General features: G+C 35.8%; 1 protein-coding gene across 1 annotated transcript in view; it reads left to right on the forward strand.

Annotated features, from left to right (window-relative positions):
- ITGB8 (integrin subunit beta 8) overlaps positions 1 to 21272 on the forward strand; it is a 91371-nt gene that overhangs the window by 54857 nt on the left and 15242 nt on the right. Inside the window, exon 7 of the mRNA XM_060156149.1 lies at positions 12588 to 12683. Coding sequence (XP_060012132.1) covers positions 12588 to 12683 — 96 coding nt within the window. The remainder of the gene's footprint in view (positions 1 to 12587; positions 12684 to 21272) is intronic.

Genomic DNA, 21272 nt, shown 5'->3' on the forward strand with positions numbered 1-21272 from the left:
AGACAGAATCAAAGTAGAGACTAGGGGAAAAAAGGAGTAAAACAAAACCGGCTTTCAATTTTATACCTCACTCCATCCTTCTGAAGTTTATCTATATTTAAGCTCTTTTGTTTAAACAGTGCATATCTGGATTGCTTCCTGAGGGTTAGTTTCGGCTCTGAATATTTAAATTCAATCTCTTAGAACATCTTTCCCAGCATTAGCTATTCTTCATGTAGAAAATAACTGCATAAAGCATCATTTACTTGTGACGTGACACCTACTTATACAGGCATGCAAATGTTAGAACAAAAGCTTCCAAACTTTCTTATATTGCGGTACCTAGTGTCTTAGTAATCTTTTCCCTCGTACACGTAGGCAAAACAAGCAAACAAAGAGCCTGACAGTTCTGTTTATTAAGTAGTTAGGTCCAAATAACATAACTATTTGTGTCCTAAAAACTTAGTAGCCAGTTAAAAAAATAATACACATGAACATCAAAAAATATATGTGTGTGTGTGTGTATGTATATATATATATATATATATATATATATATGTATAGTTTGTCATTCTTAGTAAATAAGTTACAATGGGAACTTCCCAAGCCTTGGAATCAGACTAGATATAACCATCCTCACTTCCTGTTCCGCACTGATTTTTATGTTGCCCAGTTTTGCAAAGATATGGCATCATCTAAAAGAACAGAGCCGAATGTAATGGTAAAGCTGTGAACCACCTCCAGCTAGTAGTTCATGGGTACCTGACAGATGCCACGTATTACTGTGCTTCCCTTAAAAATTCAAGATATTTTGAGGTACCCTGGTGAGTGTACTGCAGTGCTCTAAGGCACCTCATGCAGAGTTTGGGAAATGCAATATTAGAAACATATAAATTATGCTGAAATGTGTGTGGTTCCCATGAGTGAAATTTAAATAGTTTAAATTTTGTTAATCTGAAACATTCTACCAGACTTTTTAAAAGTCTAGAGGAGCAACTGTTATTACCGCATAAAACAAGTTCAACCCTTGGTTGGTTTAGATTCTTGAAAGCAGCCTCAACATTTAAAGATTTTTAAAAATAACTAGAATTTGAATTTTAAATTTTAGCATTTGGAGTTATTCCCTTAGTGTCTTTCTCTTTGCTAATTCTCTTCTACTCAGCCACATTGCACTTTGGTAGGCCCATCCACTTTAATTAAGTCATTTATTATTTTTCCTTCCATTCAACCTCTTTTAATCTGAGACAGAGTTCTAATTCATTTACTGGGAGTGGAGGAGAAGACAAGAGGAACTATTCTATTGTGAGACAAGTAGAAGCTTTTTTTTTTTTAAAGGGAAAATAATAATCACATTTTTCTCAAATTGCATTGCATTATCGTTTTGAAGTTTTGCCAAGTCATTGAAGTCATCGCTCCATAACTGTATTTTAGAGGGTGCTGTTGCTCATATAGGACGGATTCCTTAAGGCAAAGAAATGTTCTCATACTTTTAGACATATGCCATCCCATATAACCTTATGGAAACAAATTATAATTCTGAAGGAATTTTACACAGTGTTTGGGCTCTTATATCAGGAATTTGGACAAACTATCATGAACTTTATTTGATTTCTTGAAAATTGTTTTACCTACTTAAAACAATGAACCTTCCACATGTCACTGATATGTATTGAATAAACCAAGGAGTAGTGTGTTTATTAATAGCTTAGAAGAATATTTTTATCTCATTTATCCCATGTCTGTGTTTTAAGAGATCCTCTTCCTAAGAAGTTCATTCCCTTCATTTCCAGGGACACTGCCCTAAAACAAAAGAAGTTGAAGCATTTTGATTGATCCCTTGACTATGTGTTTATATACACAAGGTGTACGACTGCTCTGAAACCTCCTACATCCAAAGCTACCCTGAGCCTAATAAGCATATGTACCTGCTTATTTTAAAATGACCTCCATTCTCTCCTATTCAGCCATTATAGAGGAATTTAAAAAGGTATTATTTAGACAAGCAATCAAACACTTTGCTTCTTGGCTTTATGTCTAGCAGCCAATACCAGTAATGTTGAATAGTACCTGAGCTTCTTGGGCCAAGACTCTGGTCCTTTCATTTATAAAAGGAAATGATAAAAGAACTTTTACATGTCTAAATTACATGATCCAGAGTTCTACTGCTTATTCACCTAGCTATTTCATGAGGGTCAATGTGAATTCCAGAATTATAACATCTACCCTGTTTTCAGTTTTTATTAACTGAAACCACATATGTACATACAGTATCAGTATACTGCATACAGTACAGTGTATACAGTATGAAATTTATCTTTACAACAACTTGGTAAGATAGTCATAGTTATCTTTCTTTTATAAACAGAAAAACTGAGGGGAGAAGAAACTAAGAATGTTGACTGAGGACAGACAGCTAAGAAGCTAATAAGTGGCAGAGGTAGGGTTCAATCCAGTTCAATCTTTTATTAAAATCTATATTCTTAACCACTTTGCCACAGTGTCTCAAGGGAAAACTAGAATAAATAGAGCAGTGAAGTTCTTGCTGTAGTTTCTGCTCTAACTTTCTAGTTACAGTCTTACTTATAGAAGAAATAAAGCAGATAATCTGGCTTACTTAAATTACATAACATGATAAAATTTTAAACAGTTTAAGCATTGTTACATTTTATATATGGCCATTGGCAAATAATATTATAGTATTAAATAAATTACCTTTTCCACTGCTTTTTCTCCAGTTGCCAGTATGAAAAACTTGAGTAGTAATGTAGTTTTATAATTTACCAGTAATAATGCCAGCTTAAAATAAGGATTTGTTTCTAAAATGGTAGAGGTTAGTATAAAAATTGTTAATGGTGTAGAAGACAGGTTAATACTGAGGTCCTAGAATTTCACCCTGTCTCCCTACCCAGCTCCTCCAGGGTGATTCCCAACTTCATGCAAAGCCCTCCTCACAACCATTCACCCCATCCTTGGCCAAGAATAACACCAGAGTCTCCAGTAACAATGAAAGGGGCCCAAAGAGCAAATATTTGGAAGAGGCACACAGGTCATGCAATGAACCATTATTAATGGGACTTTCAAATATTGCTGTGACTCTCAGTCCTGATGGAGAGATGCAAATAAGCAAGATCCTACCATACTTCTAATTATATTAGTAGCTCAGGTATGGTGTTTCTTTCTCTGAGCATTTTTTTGTGCCCCATCATATTATGGTCAGTGATTCTTCACCCCTCCTATCATTTAACTCCTCAGAATTCCTTTACTTATTTAGTCTCATGGAAATTACTGATACATAATTATAAGAATAATAACATTAAAATTCTAATATGTCAAAACTAAAGCATATAATAAAAATTTTCACCTTATTTCCTGATTCTTACTTTGTTTTTCTCTGCTTAACACTGCATAAGAAAAACTTTTTAAATTAATTAAAAAGATAAGATCAGTTTAGAGTGTTAGCCCCTTTGGGTTTTATGAACATGCACCATCAGGAAAGTAAAGGGAATATCACTCAGGCTAAATGCACCCAGAAAGTTTTAAGTCCATCTGCAGCTGGTTTTTAAAAAAATATTGTTACAACTTTTAGTTAAAGGTAAAGAGAGAACTTCAGCATGAGAAAAATAAAGAGTCACATACAAGGGAACACCCATAAGGCTATCAGCTGGTTTTATAGCAGACTTTGCAGGCCAGGAGGAAGTGACATGATATACTTAAAGTGTTGAAAGGAAAAAAACCCCTACAACCTAGGATACTCTATACAGCAAGTCATCATTCAGAATTGAAGGAGAGAGAAAGAGCATCTCAGACAAGCAAAAACTAACAGAGTTAATCAACACTAAACCAAACTTACAAGAAACATTAAAGGGCGTCCTTTAAGTGAAAAAGAAAAGGCTGTAACAAAGAAATAAATTATAGGAAGGGGAAAATGCCACTGGTAAAGGCAGATATATAGTAAAGACAGGGGTTCAACTACCTAAATAAGCTACTACAAAGGTTAAAAGACAAAAATTGTAGAAGCAACTAAAACTACAATAAATAGTTAAGGGATTGATATGAAGATATAAAATATATCAAAAACAAAATGTGGAGGGGATAGTAAAAAATGTAGCTCTTTTAGAATGTCCTTGAACTTAAATGACTATCAGTTTAAAACAAGTAGATATAGTTAAAGGTCAAAATATATGAACTTCATGATAACCACAAATCAAAAACCTGCAATAGGCATACAAAAACTAAAAAGAAAAGAGATGAGCTAAAGCACACCACTAAACTAAAGAGAGACTAAAACTAAAAAGACATGAACACAAGTATACAACTAAAGAAAATCATCAAACCACAAGGGGATAGACTAAAACAAGAAGACAAAACAGAGAAACAACCAGAAAAAAGTAACAAAATGGCAATAAGCACATACCTACCAATAATCACTTTAAATGTCAATGGACTAAATGCTCCAATCAAAGGACACAGCGTGGCTGATTGGATAAAAAATAACCCATCTATGTGCTGTTTATAAGACACTCACTTGAGAGCTAAAGATACATGGACTGAAAGTAAGGGGTTGATATTCTATGCAAATGGAAACAAAAGAAAGCTGAAGCAGCAGACCCTTATCAGACAAAATAGACTTTAAAACAAAGTCTATAACAAAAGACAAAGAGGGAATTATATACTATATTATGATAAAGGGATCAATACAAGAAGAGATTACACTCATTAACATATATGTGTCCAAAACAGGAATACATATATAAAATATTAACAGAAATAAAGGGAGAAATGGACAGTAATACAATAATAGTAGGGCACTTTAACATCCCAATGACATCAATGGGGAGATCATCCAGACAGAAAATAAATAAGGGAACAGTGGCCTTAAATGAATCATTAGGCCAGTTGGACTTAATAGATATCTACAGGACATTCCATCCAAAACAGCAGCACGCACATTCTTTTCAAGTGTACATGGAGCATTCTCCAGGATAGATCACATGCTTGTCAAAACAAGTCTCAACAAATTTAAGAAAATAGACATTATATCAAGCATCTTTTCTGACCACAATGGCATGAAACTATAGATCATTTATAGAAAGAAAAACAAGAAAAGAACAAACACATGGAGACTAAACAACATGCTACTAAAAAAACAGTGGTCAATGAAGAAACCAATGAGGAAATCAGAAAATATCTTGAGACAAGGCAAATGAAAATGGAACACAACACTCAAAAATATATGGGGTGCACCAAAAGCAGTTCTAAGAGGGAAGTTAATAGTGATACAGGCCTAACTGAAGAAATAAGAAAAAAATCTCAAATAAACAGCCTAACTTACCAACTAAAGGAATTAGAAAAAGAAGAGCAAAGTCCAAAGTCAGCAGAAAGAAGGATATAATAAAGATCAAAGCAGAAATAAATAAATTAAAGACACTACCCCCCAAAAAAACAACAGAAAAGATCAATGAAACCAAGAACTTATTTTTTGAAAAGATAAACAAAACTGATAAGTCTTTAACCAGGTTCATTCAGAAAAAAAAAAGAGAGTACCCAAATACACAAGATAAGAAATGAAAGAGAAGCTACTGCTGTTATCACAGAAATACAATCATAAGAGAATACAATGAACAGTTAATGCCAACAAATTGGACAACCTAGAAGAAATGGATAAATTCCTAGAAACATACATATTCCAAGACTGAATCAAGAAGAAATAGATAATTTGAATAGACTGATAACTAGTGTTGAAATTGAATCAGTAATCAAAACCTCCCAAACAAAAGTCCAGGACCAAAGGGCTTCACAGGGGAATGCTAACAAACATATAAAGAAGAGTTAATACCTATCTTTCTTAAACTATTTCAAGAAATTGAAGAGGAGGAAACACTTTCAAACTCATTCTATGAAGCCACCATTACCCTGACACCAAAACCAGAGAAATACAGTAAAAAAAAAAAGAAAATTACAGGCCAATATGTCTGATGAATATAGATGATTCTATCACTATATGCAGATGACATGATACTGTATATAGAAAACCCTAAAGTCCTCATCAAAAAGCTATTAGCACTAATAAATTAACTCAGTAAAGTTGCAGGATACAAGATTAATATACAAAAATCTATTGCTTTTCTATACACTAATAATGTATTAGTATTATATATTTTCTCAGGAAGAGAAGGTAAGAAAACAATTCCATTTAAAATCACATCAAAAAGAATACAATACCTAGGAATAAACTTAACCAAGGAGGTCAAAGACCTATACTCTGAAAACTATAAAGCACTGACGAAGGAAGCTGAAAATGATAAAAAGAAATGGAAAGACATCCCATGCTCTTGGATTGGAAGAATTAATATTGTTTAAATGGCCATTCTACCCAAAGCAATCTACAGATTTAATGCAATCCCTATCAAATTACCAATAACATTTTTCACAGAACTAGAACAAATTATCCTAAAATTTATATGTAACCATGGGAGACCCCCAAATTGCCAAAGAAATCTTGAGAAAAAAGAAGAAAGCTGGAGGTATCATGCTTCCTGACTTCAGACTATACTACAAAGCTACAATAATCAAAACAGTATGGTATTGGCACAACAAGAGCCATACAGATCAGCTGAACAGAATAGAGAGCCCAGAAATAAGCCCATGCACATATGGTCAATTAATCTATGACAACGGAGGCAAGAATATACAGTGGGGAAAAGACAGTCTCTTCAACAAGTGGTGCTGGGAAAACTGGACAGCTACATTCAAAGGAATAAAATTAGAACATTTTTTTCCACACCATATACAAAAATAAACTGAAAATGGATTAAAGACCTAAATGTAAGACCAGAAACCACAAAAGTCCTAGAAGAAAACATAGGGAGTATGGTCTTTGATAAAGATCTTAGCACTATGTTTTTGGACCTGTCTCTTCAGGCAAGGGAAACAAAAGCAAAAATAAACAAATGGGGCCTAATCAAACTTAAAAGCTTTTACACAGCAAAGGAAACCATCAAAAAAATGAAAATGCAACCTACTGAACATGAGAAGATATTTGCAAATGATATGTCCAATAAGGGGGCAATATCCAAAATATATCAACAGCTAATACAACTCAATATCAAAAACACCCTGATTTAAAAAATGGGCAGAAGACCTGAATAGGCATTCTTCCAAAGAAGACATACAGATGGCCAACAGGCATGTGAAAAGATGTTCAACATCACTAATCATCAGGGAAATGCAAATCAAAACCACAATGAGATATCACCTCACACCAGTCAGAATGACCATCATCAAAAAGACCACAAACAATAAATGTCAGTGAGGAATGTAAAGAAAAGGGAACCCTCCAACTTGGAAAACAGTATGGAGGCTACTCAAAAAATTAAAAATAGAACTAACATATGATCCAGCAATTCCACTCCTGGGTATATATATATCTGAAGAAAATGAAAACATTAATTCAAAAAGATCTATGTACACCGATGTTCATAGGAGCAATATGTAAAACAGCCAAGATATGGAAGCAACGTAAGCGTCCATCAACAACTGAATAGATAAAGAAGTCTGTGGTATATATATACAATGGAATATTACTCATCCATAATAAAGAATGAAATTTTGCCATACGCAACAACATGGATGGATATAGAGGGTATTATGCTTAGTAAAATGACTCAGACAGAGAAATACAAATACTGCATATTTTCACTTATATGTGGAATATAAAAAATAAAACAAATGAATGGATATAACAAAACAGAAACAGACTCACAGATACAGAGAACAAGCTAGTGGTTACCAGTGGGGAGAGGGATGGAGGGGGCATGTGAACAATAATGACTTTAATAATAACTTTAGAATAGACCTAATTTTAATGCTTGTCATGCTTGCAGAAAATTACCCAGGAAATTATTTCTGCAAACAATATTTATTTTTTCTTCTTTAAAATTGAAAGCAAAAGTTTCACACAGAATCACCTGAGCTAGGCTCAGAGTAGTCTCATGTTGCTTTTATAGTGCCCCTGAAAATGAGAAAAAATATTGATTTTCCAAAGTGACTCAATAAAAACAAAAATTGATGAAAATACTTATGAAATAGACTGTTCCAAATAAATTATATGTTTGGTTAAGTCATATTTAAGCAGAAAACTTACTACCATTCTCATTGAAAAGCTTACAAAAATGGTTATTCCATGCCCCTCATTCAGTAGCAAGGATATCAAGAATGCAACTGATACCATGTTTGGCAAGAGCCACAAATTCGAACACTTCAGGAGCCAGGTGCAAAAAGTAAATAAATGAGGCAAGTTAAAGCATATCCAAGAGCCCAGCATTTAGCCTTTAGTAATGGCCTCCAAATGTCTTTTATTAAGCAGTCTTTTATTGAAAGCTGTCTTTTATTAAGCAGCCCTGTGGTATTTGTCCCTTTACACTTAGGGAGCACCACCCAGCCTCCCAGTGAAGTATAGATATTGTTATTACCTCCATTTTATAAATGAGAAAATGGAAGCACTAAAAGGATCAGGAACTTGTCTGTGGTCACACAGCCCTGCATAGTAGTGCCTAGGTAAATGACAAGCAGTGTGACATCAGGACATGAGCTTCTACTTACCAATTAGAAAATGGTAAATGAAAGTCTTTACACATGTTAACCCATTTAATTCCCACCATAACCCTGAGAGGTAGATACTAGTATTTATACGTTTTACATATATAGAAACTGTATCATAGAAGGTTAAGACAGATGCCCAGTGTTACATGGCTAGTAATTGCAGAGCCAAGAGTTGAAGGCCCAGGTGGTCTGCTTCCAAGCCCCTGCTCTTGGTATGGCTCTCAACCAGAACGATTTTGCCCTCCAGAGAACATTTCAATGTCCAGAGACATTTTGGTTGTTACAACTGGGGGAGGAGGGAGATACTGGCCTCTTATAGGTAGAAGCCAGGGATGTAGCCAAGTACCCTACAATGCACAGGACAGCCTCACACCCACAACACAAACTGTCCATAGCGCCACTAATGTGAAACATGGGTCTATGCGATTATGACTATGCAGCCATATAGATAGACAAATAGGCCATGGGGAGAGATGGGGACTGACAACACATAAGATCTTCGTCTCTAAATAAATCTGTGCTATCACATTGTTTTCATGCTGTCTCTGTCCTCTAAAAAGTGAACTATAAAAAGTAATCCAGATAACTGAATACTTTCATTTAACCAAGACATTGGTTTTTTGTTTTGTATCTTATTATGATATTCAATGTTTCAAATTCTATATTATCTTATAAGAACTTTTTATAATGAAACTCACTTTTATGGAGAATCTTAAACACTTATTTTCTTGTCACTACACAGGCACATTATTAAAATTCATACATCTCTACATAGTTATCTCTTTAACCGAAACTGTCTCCATTGAATCTTTCTTACCTCATCTTCCCTTCTAACATTTATAAGTTATTTCCCACAAATCACAGTGAAGGTGTTGGTGAAGAAGAAAAATGTGAATGGAATCCTTTTGCCCTTAATTACTTAGCAGCTGCCTTGGCACATTGCTTTCCCTTCTCCCTTCTGCCCCAGAAATGCTTGTTATCTCCATTAATTATTTTCAGAGTTCAGAGAAACAATATGTAATGGGTTAGACAGAGGGGGAGTTAAAGCTGAGGAGCAGTGACGTCACCAGCACAGGACAGCTGGCCGAGAGGGAGTGTTCCTGCTAGTGAAATACAAGACATAAAAGATAAAATACTTAAAAGATACTATGCTTCATGGAGGAAAGGGGAAGGGGCTTCAACAATGGCCATTAATCCAAAATTCTCCCATCAACAATGGTTTGTTTAAACATCTATTAAACATTTGTAGTTTTAACAATCTGCCTCGAGGTACTTGGAATTTTCTTTTAAAACATTTTTTTCTAGGCTTAAAAAATGTGTTCTTTTAAGCTTAAAAATCCAACTGACCTTCTTAATGATCTTCGGAGCAAACAAGAACTTTCTAGATTTAAATTTTGTGTACTTTTGGTCAATGTGACTTCCTGTTTTTGAAAAGGGGAAAGAGATTAAGCAGCCTCCAAAAGCTGCTTACATTTTGGACTGTTCTTTAATATTGATTTTATGTGAGTTAAGTATAAGCTGGTTAAAAACATATGGATTAAATTTTCCTGAAAATATGAATGGTTTTAAAAATTAAGAAGGGGGAATGCTTGGCAAACTGTGATTATTTTTTGTCAAAGCAAAAATATTTGAAAAGTAGTTGTTGCCCTTAAAAAAAATATTCCCAATACAGCTAGACTTACCTTCTTTTACTTGTTCTCTTTTTTGTTGTTGTTCTCTTTAATTTACCAGCATTATGCAAACTGTCATAAGTCTATTTTAAGAATATGCATATTATTAGGAACAAGGAATAAAAATTTATCTGATAGAACTTATATTTTGGGGATTGTTCTTCTATTACTCTAAAATTATATTCTTAAGAATTGCTGTGGGTAGAATTTTTCTTATGCAAATCCATGTGGTAATACTTTTTATACCCCTTCGTAAATTGGAGTCATATCACATTTAATTGTAGTTCAAGAAAATTTTATTTGTTTCTACAAAGCAATTATAGATTATATAGAAATAAAGGATATTTGTTATGATTATTATCTTAGTCCATTCGGGCTCCTATACCAAAACATCATAAATTAGGTGGCTTATAAACAGCAGAAATTTATTCCTCACAGTTTTTGAGGTTGGTAAGTCCAAGATCAAGGCACTAGAGGATTCGGGGTCTGGTGAGAGCCCACTTTTTGGTTCAAAGACAACACCTCCTAGTTATAACCTCATATGGCAGAAGGTGCAAGGGAACTTTCTCCACTGGCTCTCTTTTATAAGGGCACTAATCCCATTCAAGAGGGCTCTACCTTCAAGACCTAATCACATCCTAAAGGCCCACCTCCTAATATTACATCACCTTGGAGGTTAGGATTTCAATGTATGAATCTGGAAAGCGGGACATAGATACTCAAATCACACCAGTTACTCATGTTAGTGATGGTAGTTTTAAGCACAAGGCTGTGTCTTGTATCTTATTAAACTTATATATATATAAGTTTAATAAGTGGGTCAAAGAACTTAGGCTATAAGTGAAACTAGTAAAATTAGCTCTTTCTAAGTTCATATAGTTGCCAAAATCCAGAGATATTAACCAAGATGGTTTAAACAAAATTTTCCCTTAACAAAAGCACAGTTAGCATTGGAGGGTGAAAGGGGAAACAAAACTACCGAGTAATCTGAACTTGAATCAGATGATACTAATTAGGCTGTCACATGATCCTTGGCTTACACTACTAGGCACCAAAACCAGGTGGGCCCAACTGCAGGTGAAGTTTGACATCATTTCTCTAAAGGTATCTAGAGTTGTTATTTGAGATTGCTTTAATATCTAAAAGAGCATTTATAGAAAGAAAAATATCAAGTACTATGTCTTACTACATAACTTTATATAGCAAATTCCATAGTTGTCAGATTTCTCATATTTACTAAGTTTTATTCCCTTTCTACTCATCCCCTGCTTTCTTTCCCACTACTGCAGAGTGTCACAGTTAGAGCTACATAAGTTTTATATATCAATGTAAGACAGATTTGTAATAAAATATATGTATACATAAATGACAAAAAAGTATAATGATAATAACTTGAAAGATCTGTAACTTACACCTTGTATAAGCTCTTGGAAATAAAAATTATAATAACTGCTATTACCTTTGAGTATATGCAAGAAACTGCTCTAAATAATTCACATACTATTGTTATCTTTCTACTTTTGCCAGCAATCATGGAAGGCAGATACCATTCACATGTTATAGAGGATAGACCTGAAATACAATTTTTATCATAAACTGACAATCCGAGATTTGAATACAGGGTTTTCTTCTTTTAAACAAACTTTGTTCTATACCATGTTATATATCAAATTTTTATATGTATGTAAATATGTATATATATATACATACATATATTTGCATTTTAAAACTTGTTACTGAATTTCACCTCAGAATGTGATTGTCACTAATAGGTCTCTGTTTCTGAATATTAAATAATCTGTCAATTATATTACTTGGAATCCAATGTTAATCTAAAGAACTGCTAAACACTCTTTGTACTATGTTGAATGCAATCCTCTTCATTTTTCTGAATTTCTAAGGTTTTTATGGAGCCTTTGTCTTTAAAATATCCTTAATAATGTTGACGTTGACCTTATTTATTTATTTTTTTTTTTGTGGTATGTGGGTCTCTCACCGTTGTGGCCTCTCCCATTGCGGAGCACAGGCTCCGAACGCGCTGGCTCAACGGCCATGGCTCACAGGCCCAGCCGCTCCGCAGCATGTGGGATCTTCACGGACTGGGGCATGAACCCGTGTCCCCTGCATCGGCAGGCGGACTCTCAACCACTGCGCTACCAGGGAAGCCCTGACCTTATTTTTTAAAAGAATTTAAATGCCTCTAGTAAAATGATAATCCTTCCCAACACAATACATTTTTATGTTAATCATACAGTTTTCCTCATAACAGATGTTTGGAAGTGTGTGGAATTGAGCTACTAAATTTCACTTCCTTCTTTATTTCATTTTCTGTTACAGGAACATCCCTCGTTAGGCCAACTTTCAGAAAAGTTAATAGACAACAACATTAATGTCATATTTGCAGTTCAAGGAAAACAGTTTCACTGGTATAAGGTATGTTAACTCCCAAAATATAAAAATTAAAATGTTTGCATCTATAGTTAAAATTAGAATACTTTTTAGAACCCCAGGTAAGGATTCTGGAGTTATTATACTTTGTACAATCTAAATTTAATACTGTATTACCTAACATAGCCCAGGTGTCCATTCCTCTGGTGAGATGGGGCAGGAGATGCTCTCCTCAACTCCTTGCCTGGGTGGGCAACTCAGGCTCCAGGGCCGGCAGAAATCCTCGTGTGAGGGTCCCACTGAGTGCCCCAGTCAGAGTACTGCAGCTGAGCGGAGTGGCTGCTTGGGACTACTGCTCAGGTGCTGCAGAAAGCCTTCTTGGAATCTGACATGTTATCACTCTGGGACCATTGGCCAGCTACTCCTGACTTGGTCACATGAAGGCTGACTGTTACAGACTCTGAACTGAAGAGAACCAACACTATTAGCGTATCTCGCACCACCATGAATGCAAGGTATTTCAATTAAGAGTATCAGGAGGACATCTATAAATCCCAGACTGGCATGTGTAAGTTCTGCTGGTGGAATAACCCAATGTATCTGGGTGACCTTTGGAGACAGCTGAGACAGAGCTACAACAGGGCAGTGGCTGACACCCAACTCATAGCCCATCTTCTCCAGCCGTGTGGCTGCCAGGGTCTTGGGGCTCCAGCCGGCTGTAAGGCCTGAGCCTCTGAGATGGGAGAGCTGAATTCAGGACATTGGTCTACCAGAGACCTCCCAGCCCCATGAAATATAAATCGGCGAGAGCTCTCCCAGAGATCCCCATCTCAAAGCTAAAACCCAGGTCCACTCAACGACAAGCAAGGTCCACTGCTGGACACCCCATGCCAAACAATTAGCAAGGCAGGAACTCAAACCTACCCATCAACAGAGAGGCTGCCTAACATCATAACAAGTTCACACAAACCCCAAAACACACAACCAGACACGGTCCTGCCAGAAAGACAAGATCCAGCCTCATCCACCAGAACACAGGCGCTAGTCCCATCCACCAGGAAGCCTACACAACTCACTGAACCGACCTTACCCACTGGGGGCAGACACCAAAAACAACAGGAACTACGAACCTGTAGCTTGCGAAAAGGAGACCCAAAACATAGTAAGTTAAGCAAAATAAGACAGAGAAACACACAGCAGATGAAGAAGCAACATAAAAACCCACCAGACCAAACAAATGAAGAGGAAATAGGCAGTCTACCTGAAAAAGAATTCAGAGTAATGATAGTAAAGATGATCCAAGATCTTGGAAATACAATGAAGAAAATACAAGAAATGTTTAACAAGGACCTAGAAGAAATAAAGAGCAAACAAACAAGGATGAACAACACAATAAATGAAATTAAAAATTCTCTAGAAGGAATCAATAGCAGAAAAACTGAGGCAGCAGAACAGATAATTGACCTGGAAGATAAAATAGTGGAAATAACTACCACAGAGCAGAGTAAAGAAAAAAGAATGAAAAGAATTCAGGACAGACTCAGAGACCTCTGGGACAAGATTAAATGCATCAACATTCAAATTATAGGGGCCCCATAAGAAGAAGAGAAAAAGAAAGGGAAGGAGAAAATATCTGAAGAAATTATAGTTGAAAACTTCCCTAATATGGGAAAGGGAACAGTCAGTCAAGCCCAGGAAGCACAGAGTCCCATACAGGATAAATCCAAGGAAAAACACGCCAAGACACATATTAATCAAGCTATCAAAAATTAAATACAAGGAAAAAATATTAAAAGCAGCAAGGGAAAAACAACAAATAACATACAAGGGAATCCCCATAAGGTTAACAGCTGATCTTTCAGCAGAAACTCTACAAGCCAAAAGGGACTGGCAGGACATATTTAAAGTGATGAAAGAGAAAAAACTATAACCAAGATTACTCTAACCAGCTAGGATCTCATTCAGATTCAACAGAGAAATTAAAACCTTTACAGACAAGCAAAAGCTAAGAGAAACCACCAAACCAGCTTTACAACAAACGCTAAAGGAACTTCTCTAGGCAGGAAACACAAGAGAAGGAAAAGACATACAATAACAAACCCAAAACAATTAAAAAAATGGTAATAGAAACATACATATCGATAATTACCTTAAACGTAAATGGGTTAAATGCTCCAACCAAAAGACACAGACTGGTTCAATGGATACAAAAACAAGACCCATATATAGGCTGTCTACAAGAGACCTACTTCAGACCTAGGGACACATACAGACTGAAAGTGAGGGGATGGAAAAAGATATTCCATGCAAATGGAAATCAAAAGAAAGATGGAGTAGCAATTCTCATATCAGACAAAACAGACTTTAAAATAAAGACTACTACAAGAGACAAAGAAGGACAGTACATAATGACCAAGAGATCAATCTAAGAAGAAGATATAACAATTGTAAATATTTATGCACCCAACATAGGAGCACCTCAAAACATAAGGCAAATGCTAACAGCCATGAAAGGGGAAATCGACAGTAACACATTCATAGTAGAGGATTTTAACACCCCACTTTCACCAATGGACAGATCATCCAAAATGAAAATAAATAAGGAAACAAAAGCTTTAAATGATACATTAAACAAGTTGGACTTAATTGATATTTATAGGACACTCCATCCAAAAACAACAGGATACACTTTCTTCTCAAGTGCTCATGGAACATTCTCCAGGATAGATCATATCTTGGGTCACAAATCAAGCCTCGGCAAATTTAAGAAATTTGAAATTCTATCAAGTATCTTTGGAAACCACAGTGCTATGAGACTAGACATAAAATAAAGGAAAAAATCTGTAAAAAATACAAACACATGGAGGCTAAACAATACACTACTAAATAACCAAGAGATCACTGAAGAAATCAAAGAGGAAATCAAAAAATACCTAGAAACAAAGGACAATGAAAACACGATGAGCCAAAACCTTTGGGATGCAGCAAAATCAGTTCTAAGATGGAAGTTTATAGCAATACAATCCTACCTCAAGAAACAAGAAACATTTCAAATAAACAACTACCCTTACACCTAAAGCAATTAGAGAAAGAAGAACAACAGAAAAAAAAAACCCAAAGGAAGCAGAAGGAAAGAAATCATAAAGATCAGATCAGAAATAAATGAAAAAGACATGAAGGAAATGATAGCAAAGATCAATGGAAATGAAAGCTGTTTCTTTGAGAAGATAAACAAAATTGATAAACCATTGGCCAGACTCATCAAGAAAAAAAAGGGAGAAGACTCAAATAAATAGAATTAGAAATGAAAAAGGAGACGTAACAACTGGCACTGCACAAATGCAAAGGATCATGAGAGATTACTACAAGCAACTCTATGCCAATAAAATGGACAACCTGGAAGAAATGGACAAATTCTTAGAAAAGCACAACCTTCTCAGACTGAACCAGGAAGAAATAGAAAATATAAACAGACCAATCACAAGCACTGAAATTGAAACTGTGATTAAATATCTTCCACAACAAAAGCCCAGGACCAGATTTCTTCACAGGTGAATTGTATCAAACATTTAGAGAAGAGCTAACATCTATCCTTCTCAAACTCTTCCAAAATACAGCAGAGGGAGGAACACTCCCAAACTCATTCTACAAGGTCACCATCACCCTGATAACCAAACCAGATGAAGATGTCACAAAAAAAAGAAAAGTACAGGCGAATATCACTGATGATCATAGATGCAAAAATCCTCAACAAAATATTAGCAAAGAGAATCCAACAGCACTTTAAAAGGATCATACACCCTGATCAAGTAGGGTTTTCCCAGGAATGCAAGGATTCTTCAATATGCAAATCAATCACTGTGATAAACCATATTAAGAAATTGAAGGAGAAAAACCATATGATCATCTCAATAGATGCAGAAAAATCTTTCATCAAAATTCAACATCGATTTATGATAAAAACCCTCCAGATAGTAGGCATAGAGGGAACTTACCTCAACATAATAAAGGCCATATATGACAAACCCGCAGCCAACATCGTTCTCAATGGTGAAAAACTGAAACCATTTCCTCTAAGATCAGGAAGAAGACAAGGTTGTCCACTCTCACCACTATTATTCAACACAGTTTTGGAAGTTTTAGCCACAACAAGCAGAGAAGAAAAAGAAATAAAAGGAATCCAAATTGGAAAAGAAGAAGTAAAACTGTCACTGTTTACAGATGACATGATACTATACATAGAGAATCCTAAAGATGCTACCAGAAAACCACTAGAGCTAAACAATGAATTTGGTAAAGTAGCAGGATACAAAATTTAATGCACAGTAATATCTTGCATTCTTATCCACTAATGATGGAATATCGAAAGAGAATTTAAGGAAATACTCCCGTTTACTGTTGCAACAAAAAGATAAAATGCTTAGGGTTAAACCTACCTAAGGAGACAAAAGACCTGTATGCAGAAAACTATAAGACACTGATGAAAGTAATTAAAGATGATACAAACAGATGGAGAGATATACCATGTTCTTGGATTCAAAGAATCAACATTGTGAAAATGACTATACTACCCAAAGCAATCTACAGATTCAATGCAATCCCTATCAAACTACCAATGGCATTTTTCACAGAACTAGAACAAAAATTTCACAATTTGTATGGAAAAACAAAAGACCTTGAATAGCCGAATAGCCAAAGCAATCTTGAGAAAGAAAAACGGAGCTTGAGGAATCAGGCTCCCTTACTTCAGACTATCCTACAAAGCTACAGTAATCAAGACAGTGTGGTACTGCCACAAAAAGAGAAATATAGATCAATGGAACAGTATAGAAAGCCCAGAAATAAACCCACGCACATATGGTCACCTTATCTTTGATAAAGGAGACAAAAATATATAGTGCAGAAAAGACAGCCTCTTCAATAAGTGGTGCTGGGAAAACTGGACAGCTACATGTAAAAGAATGAAATTAGAACACTGCCTAACACCATACACAATAATAAATTCAAAATGGATTAAAGACCTAAATGTAAGGCGAGACACTATAAAACTCTTAGAGGAAAACATAGGCAGAACACTCTATGACATAAATCACCGCAAGATCCTTTTTGACCCACCTCCTAGAGAAAAGGAAATTAAAAACAAAAATAAACAAATGGGACCTAATGAAACTTAAAAGCTTTTGCACAGCAAAGGAAACCAGAAAGAAGACGAAAGACAACCCTCAGAATGTGAAAAAATATTTGCAAACGAAGCAAGTGACAAAGAATTAATCTCCAAAATATACAAGCAGCTCATGCAGCTCAATATCAAAAGAACAAAACAAGCCAATCCAAAAATGGGCCGAAAGCCTACATAGACATTTCTCCAAAGAAGATATACAGATTGCCAACAAACACATGAAAGGATGTTCAACATTACTAATCATTAGAGGAATGCAAGTCAAAACTACAATGAGGTATCACCTCACACCGGTCAGAATGGCCATTATCAAAAAGTCTACAAACAATAAATGCTGGAAAGGGTGTGGAGAAAACAGAACCCTCTTGCACTGTTGTTGGGAATGTAAATTGATACAGTCACTATGGAGAACAGTATGGAGGTTCCTTAAAAAACTAAAAATAGAACTACCATACGACCCAGCAATCCCACTACTGTGCATATACCCTGAGAAAACCATAATTCAAAAAGAGTCATGTACCACAATGTTCATTGCAGCTCTATTTACAATAGCCAGGACATGGAAGCAACCAAAGTGTCCATCAACGGATGAATGGATAAAGAAGATGTGGCACATATATACAATGGAATATTACTCTGCCATAAAAAGAAACGAAGTTTTGTTACTTGTAGTGAGGTGGATGGACCTAGAGTCTGTCATACAGAGTGAAGTAAGTCAGAAAGAGAAAAACGAATACCGTATGCTAACACATATGTATGGAATCTAATTTTAAAAAATGGTTCTGAAGAACCTAGGGGCAGGATAGGAATAAAGACACAGATGTGGAAACTGGACTTGAGGACACAGGGAGAGGGAGTGGTGGGCTGGGATGAGATGAGAAAGTGACATGGACGTTTATAGACTACCAAATGTTGAATGGATGGCTGGTGGGAAGCAGCTGCATAGCACAGGGAGATCAGCTCGGTGCTTTGTGACCACCTAGAGGGGTGGGATAAGGAGGCTGGGAGGGAGATGCAAGAGGGAGAGGATATGGGGATATATGTATACATATGGCTGGTTCACTTTGTTATACAGCAGAAGGTAACACACCATTGTAGAGCAATTATACTCCAATAAAGATGTTGAAATTTTAAAAAAAGTAATGTATACTACACAGGATCTTAAGTTAGCAGTTAAGTATAAATAAGTATAAATTCTATGTTTGTAACACCTAGAACCAAGTGTGGGCACTGATACTTGGTGTTGTACTGACTGTGACAATAATGGAGGAGACTTTTATCAGGTGAAAAGTAGTTCACACTCCAAGTATACCACTCATGTCCAGAGTTCTGCTTTTTCTAGCCCATGGGCGTATCTTTATAATAGATTACGTTGGGGAATAGCAGCATATTTTAAAATAGCACCAACGTACCTAGGTTTGGTCTAGGTCATCTAGTAAAGGAACAAGAGGAGCCATGGAAGTGGCTAACCCAGTCAAAGCCTTCCTACATAAGAATAATGTTGATTTTGTCCAGTATCTTTTGGGCCAGGTGAGTCCTACAAGCCCAAAAGACGTTTGGCACCTATGTCACTCTGGCAGCACCCAATGGGATTCCCCCTGTCACCCCCAAACCTGTAACTTCTGTGATCCTGCTATAGCTTTCTTTGCACAGTCTTTAAGGTTCTTTTTTCCAGAAAACTCTCTTTTTTTCATTTCTACAATATTGTGATACCCTAATTTTCATTACACATTATCTGTTCACTGGGTCTTCTTCATCTCCTTTGTTGTCTTTGCTTCTTCCTTCTACTCCTAATGTCCTTTACTTATTTTTTAATACTTCAGAGAAACTACATTTTCTTTTGGCTTCAACAAATACTTGAATCCATTTTAACTTGCCACAAAGCTGGTGTTCCCTTCAACAATTTCCCTAATACCTGACTACCACGTTTATCATCTGAAAGTGCTACTTAAATTATACCATTTCTTCTCTTAGAAATTTATAGTGAAAATATAAATCCCTGTTTTCCCAAACTTATATACCATGGAACCCCCTTTTTAAGCAAACCACCATTAATATCCACAGAAGTAGGGCTCTGACCCAAATTAAATGCCCGAATCACTTTATTAACAATAGTAACTGCTTCCACTTATTGAGCACTTACTATTGTCAGGCACTGAGTTTATTAACATTAACTCATTTAATACTCTTAAAACTCATAACAATGAGGGCAATATTACTAGTATGCCCATTTTAAAGATGAAGGAAATGCATTTAGGGAAGTTATATACTTCCCCAAACTTTCCTAACAGCCTAAATCCTGTGTTCTTAACCCCTAAGCTTAAATTTCAAATTGAATTTCAACTTACTGTGCAGCTCTTTATTGCTTTTACCTCCTTTTTCTCTGCTATTACTTCTTGATGGTGATATTAGCTCTAGCAGTTTCTCCCTACTCCTTTAAGAAAATTTCCACTGACTGTTAAACCATAAAACCAGGTTTATTATTAATTGAATTGTGTGCCAAGTAAGAGTCAGCAGGTTCTAAAAGCCTGACAGGCTCTGCTAAGAGTCCTGTGTATGCCGTTTCAGTCACCTAATTTGGCTGCTCAGAGATATTTTTATTAATTATCTTTGTTTGGATTGTAACAGCCTCCTAACTCATCTCCCAAATCTATCTTCCACTCGGCTGCAGGATGAGCTATTTGAATCATAGGTGTGAGCACAGTACTCCCCAGAGTAAAATGTTCCAGTGGTTCCCTCTGATCTAGAGGATCAAGTCTTTAATATTGTCTGCGTTAAACTTGTCCCTCCAGTCGTGCTTCTAATCCTCCTGTGTACACACACTCACCAGGCTCTTTCTTTCCTTTGTGACTTTGTTCTTGCTACCTAACTCCCATGCCTGGAAGCCCTTCTCCATCATTACGTGACTCTTACTCATCCTTTAAGACACAGCTCATGAATCACCTCCTCCAGGAAACAGTCCCTGACAACTTTCCCCAGCTCTCAAATGCTTGCTCAGTATCCCTCTCATTAGGGTCTGTACATATGTCTATTGCTTCAGGTGTACGTTGTTTTTTGAAACTGTCATTTATATTGCTGTGAGATCCTTAAGGATGGAAACTATGTGGCGTAGCAATTTAGCATTCCCAAAGTGGTATATGGTGGTTAGTTAATCAAGGTTGTATAAATGAATTTTTAAAATATTTAACTGATCCATTTTCCCTATTACCTGAGATACCAAATTGTTAGTAACCAAGTAGTAGCTGGCATACAGCAGGAACTTAATGATACTTGTGAATGGTAAAATGAGTATATAAATGTATTTCAAGACTTTTCATAATCTGATTCCATATAAATATGCACCATTCATTCTAGTCAGACTATTCTCTATTCTTACTTCATCTACAACTTGAGTAAACCTTTAAGCCTTTGCTAATTCTCATTTCTCACTAGGAATACCTAGAGTTGATTCCATA

The sequence above is a fragment of the Lagenorhynchus albirostris genome, chromosome 8, assembly GCF_949774975.1.
Source record: "Lagenorhynchus albirostris chromosome 8, mLagAlb1.1, whole genome shotgun sequence".
NCBI classification, from domain to species: Eukaryota; Metazoa; Chordata; class Mammalia; order Artiodactyla; family Delphinidae; genus Lagenorhynchus; species Lagenorhynchus albirostris.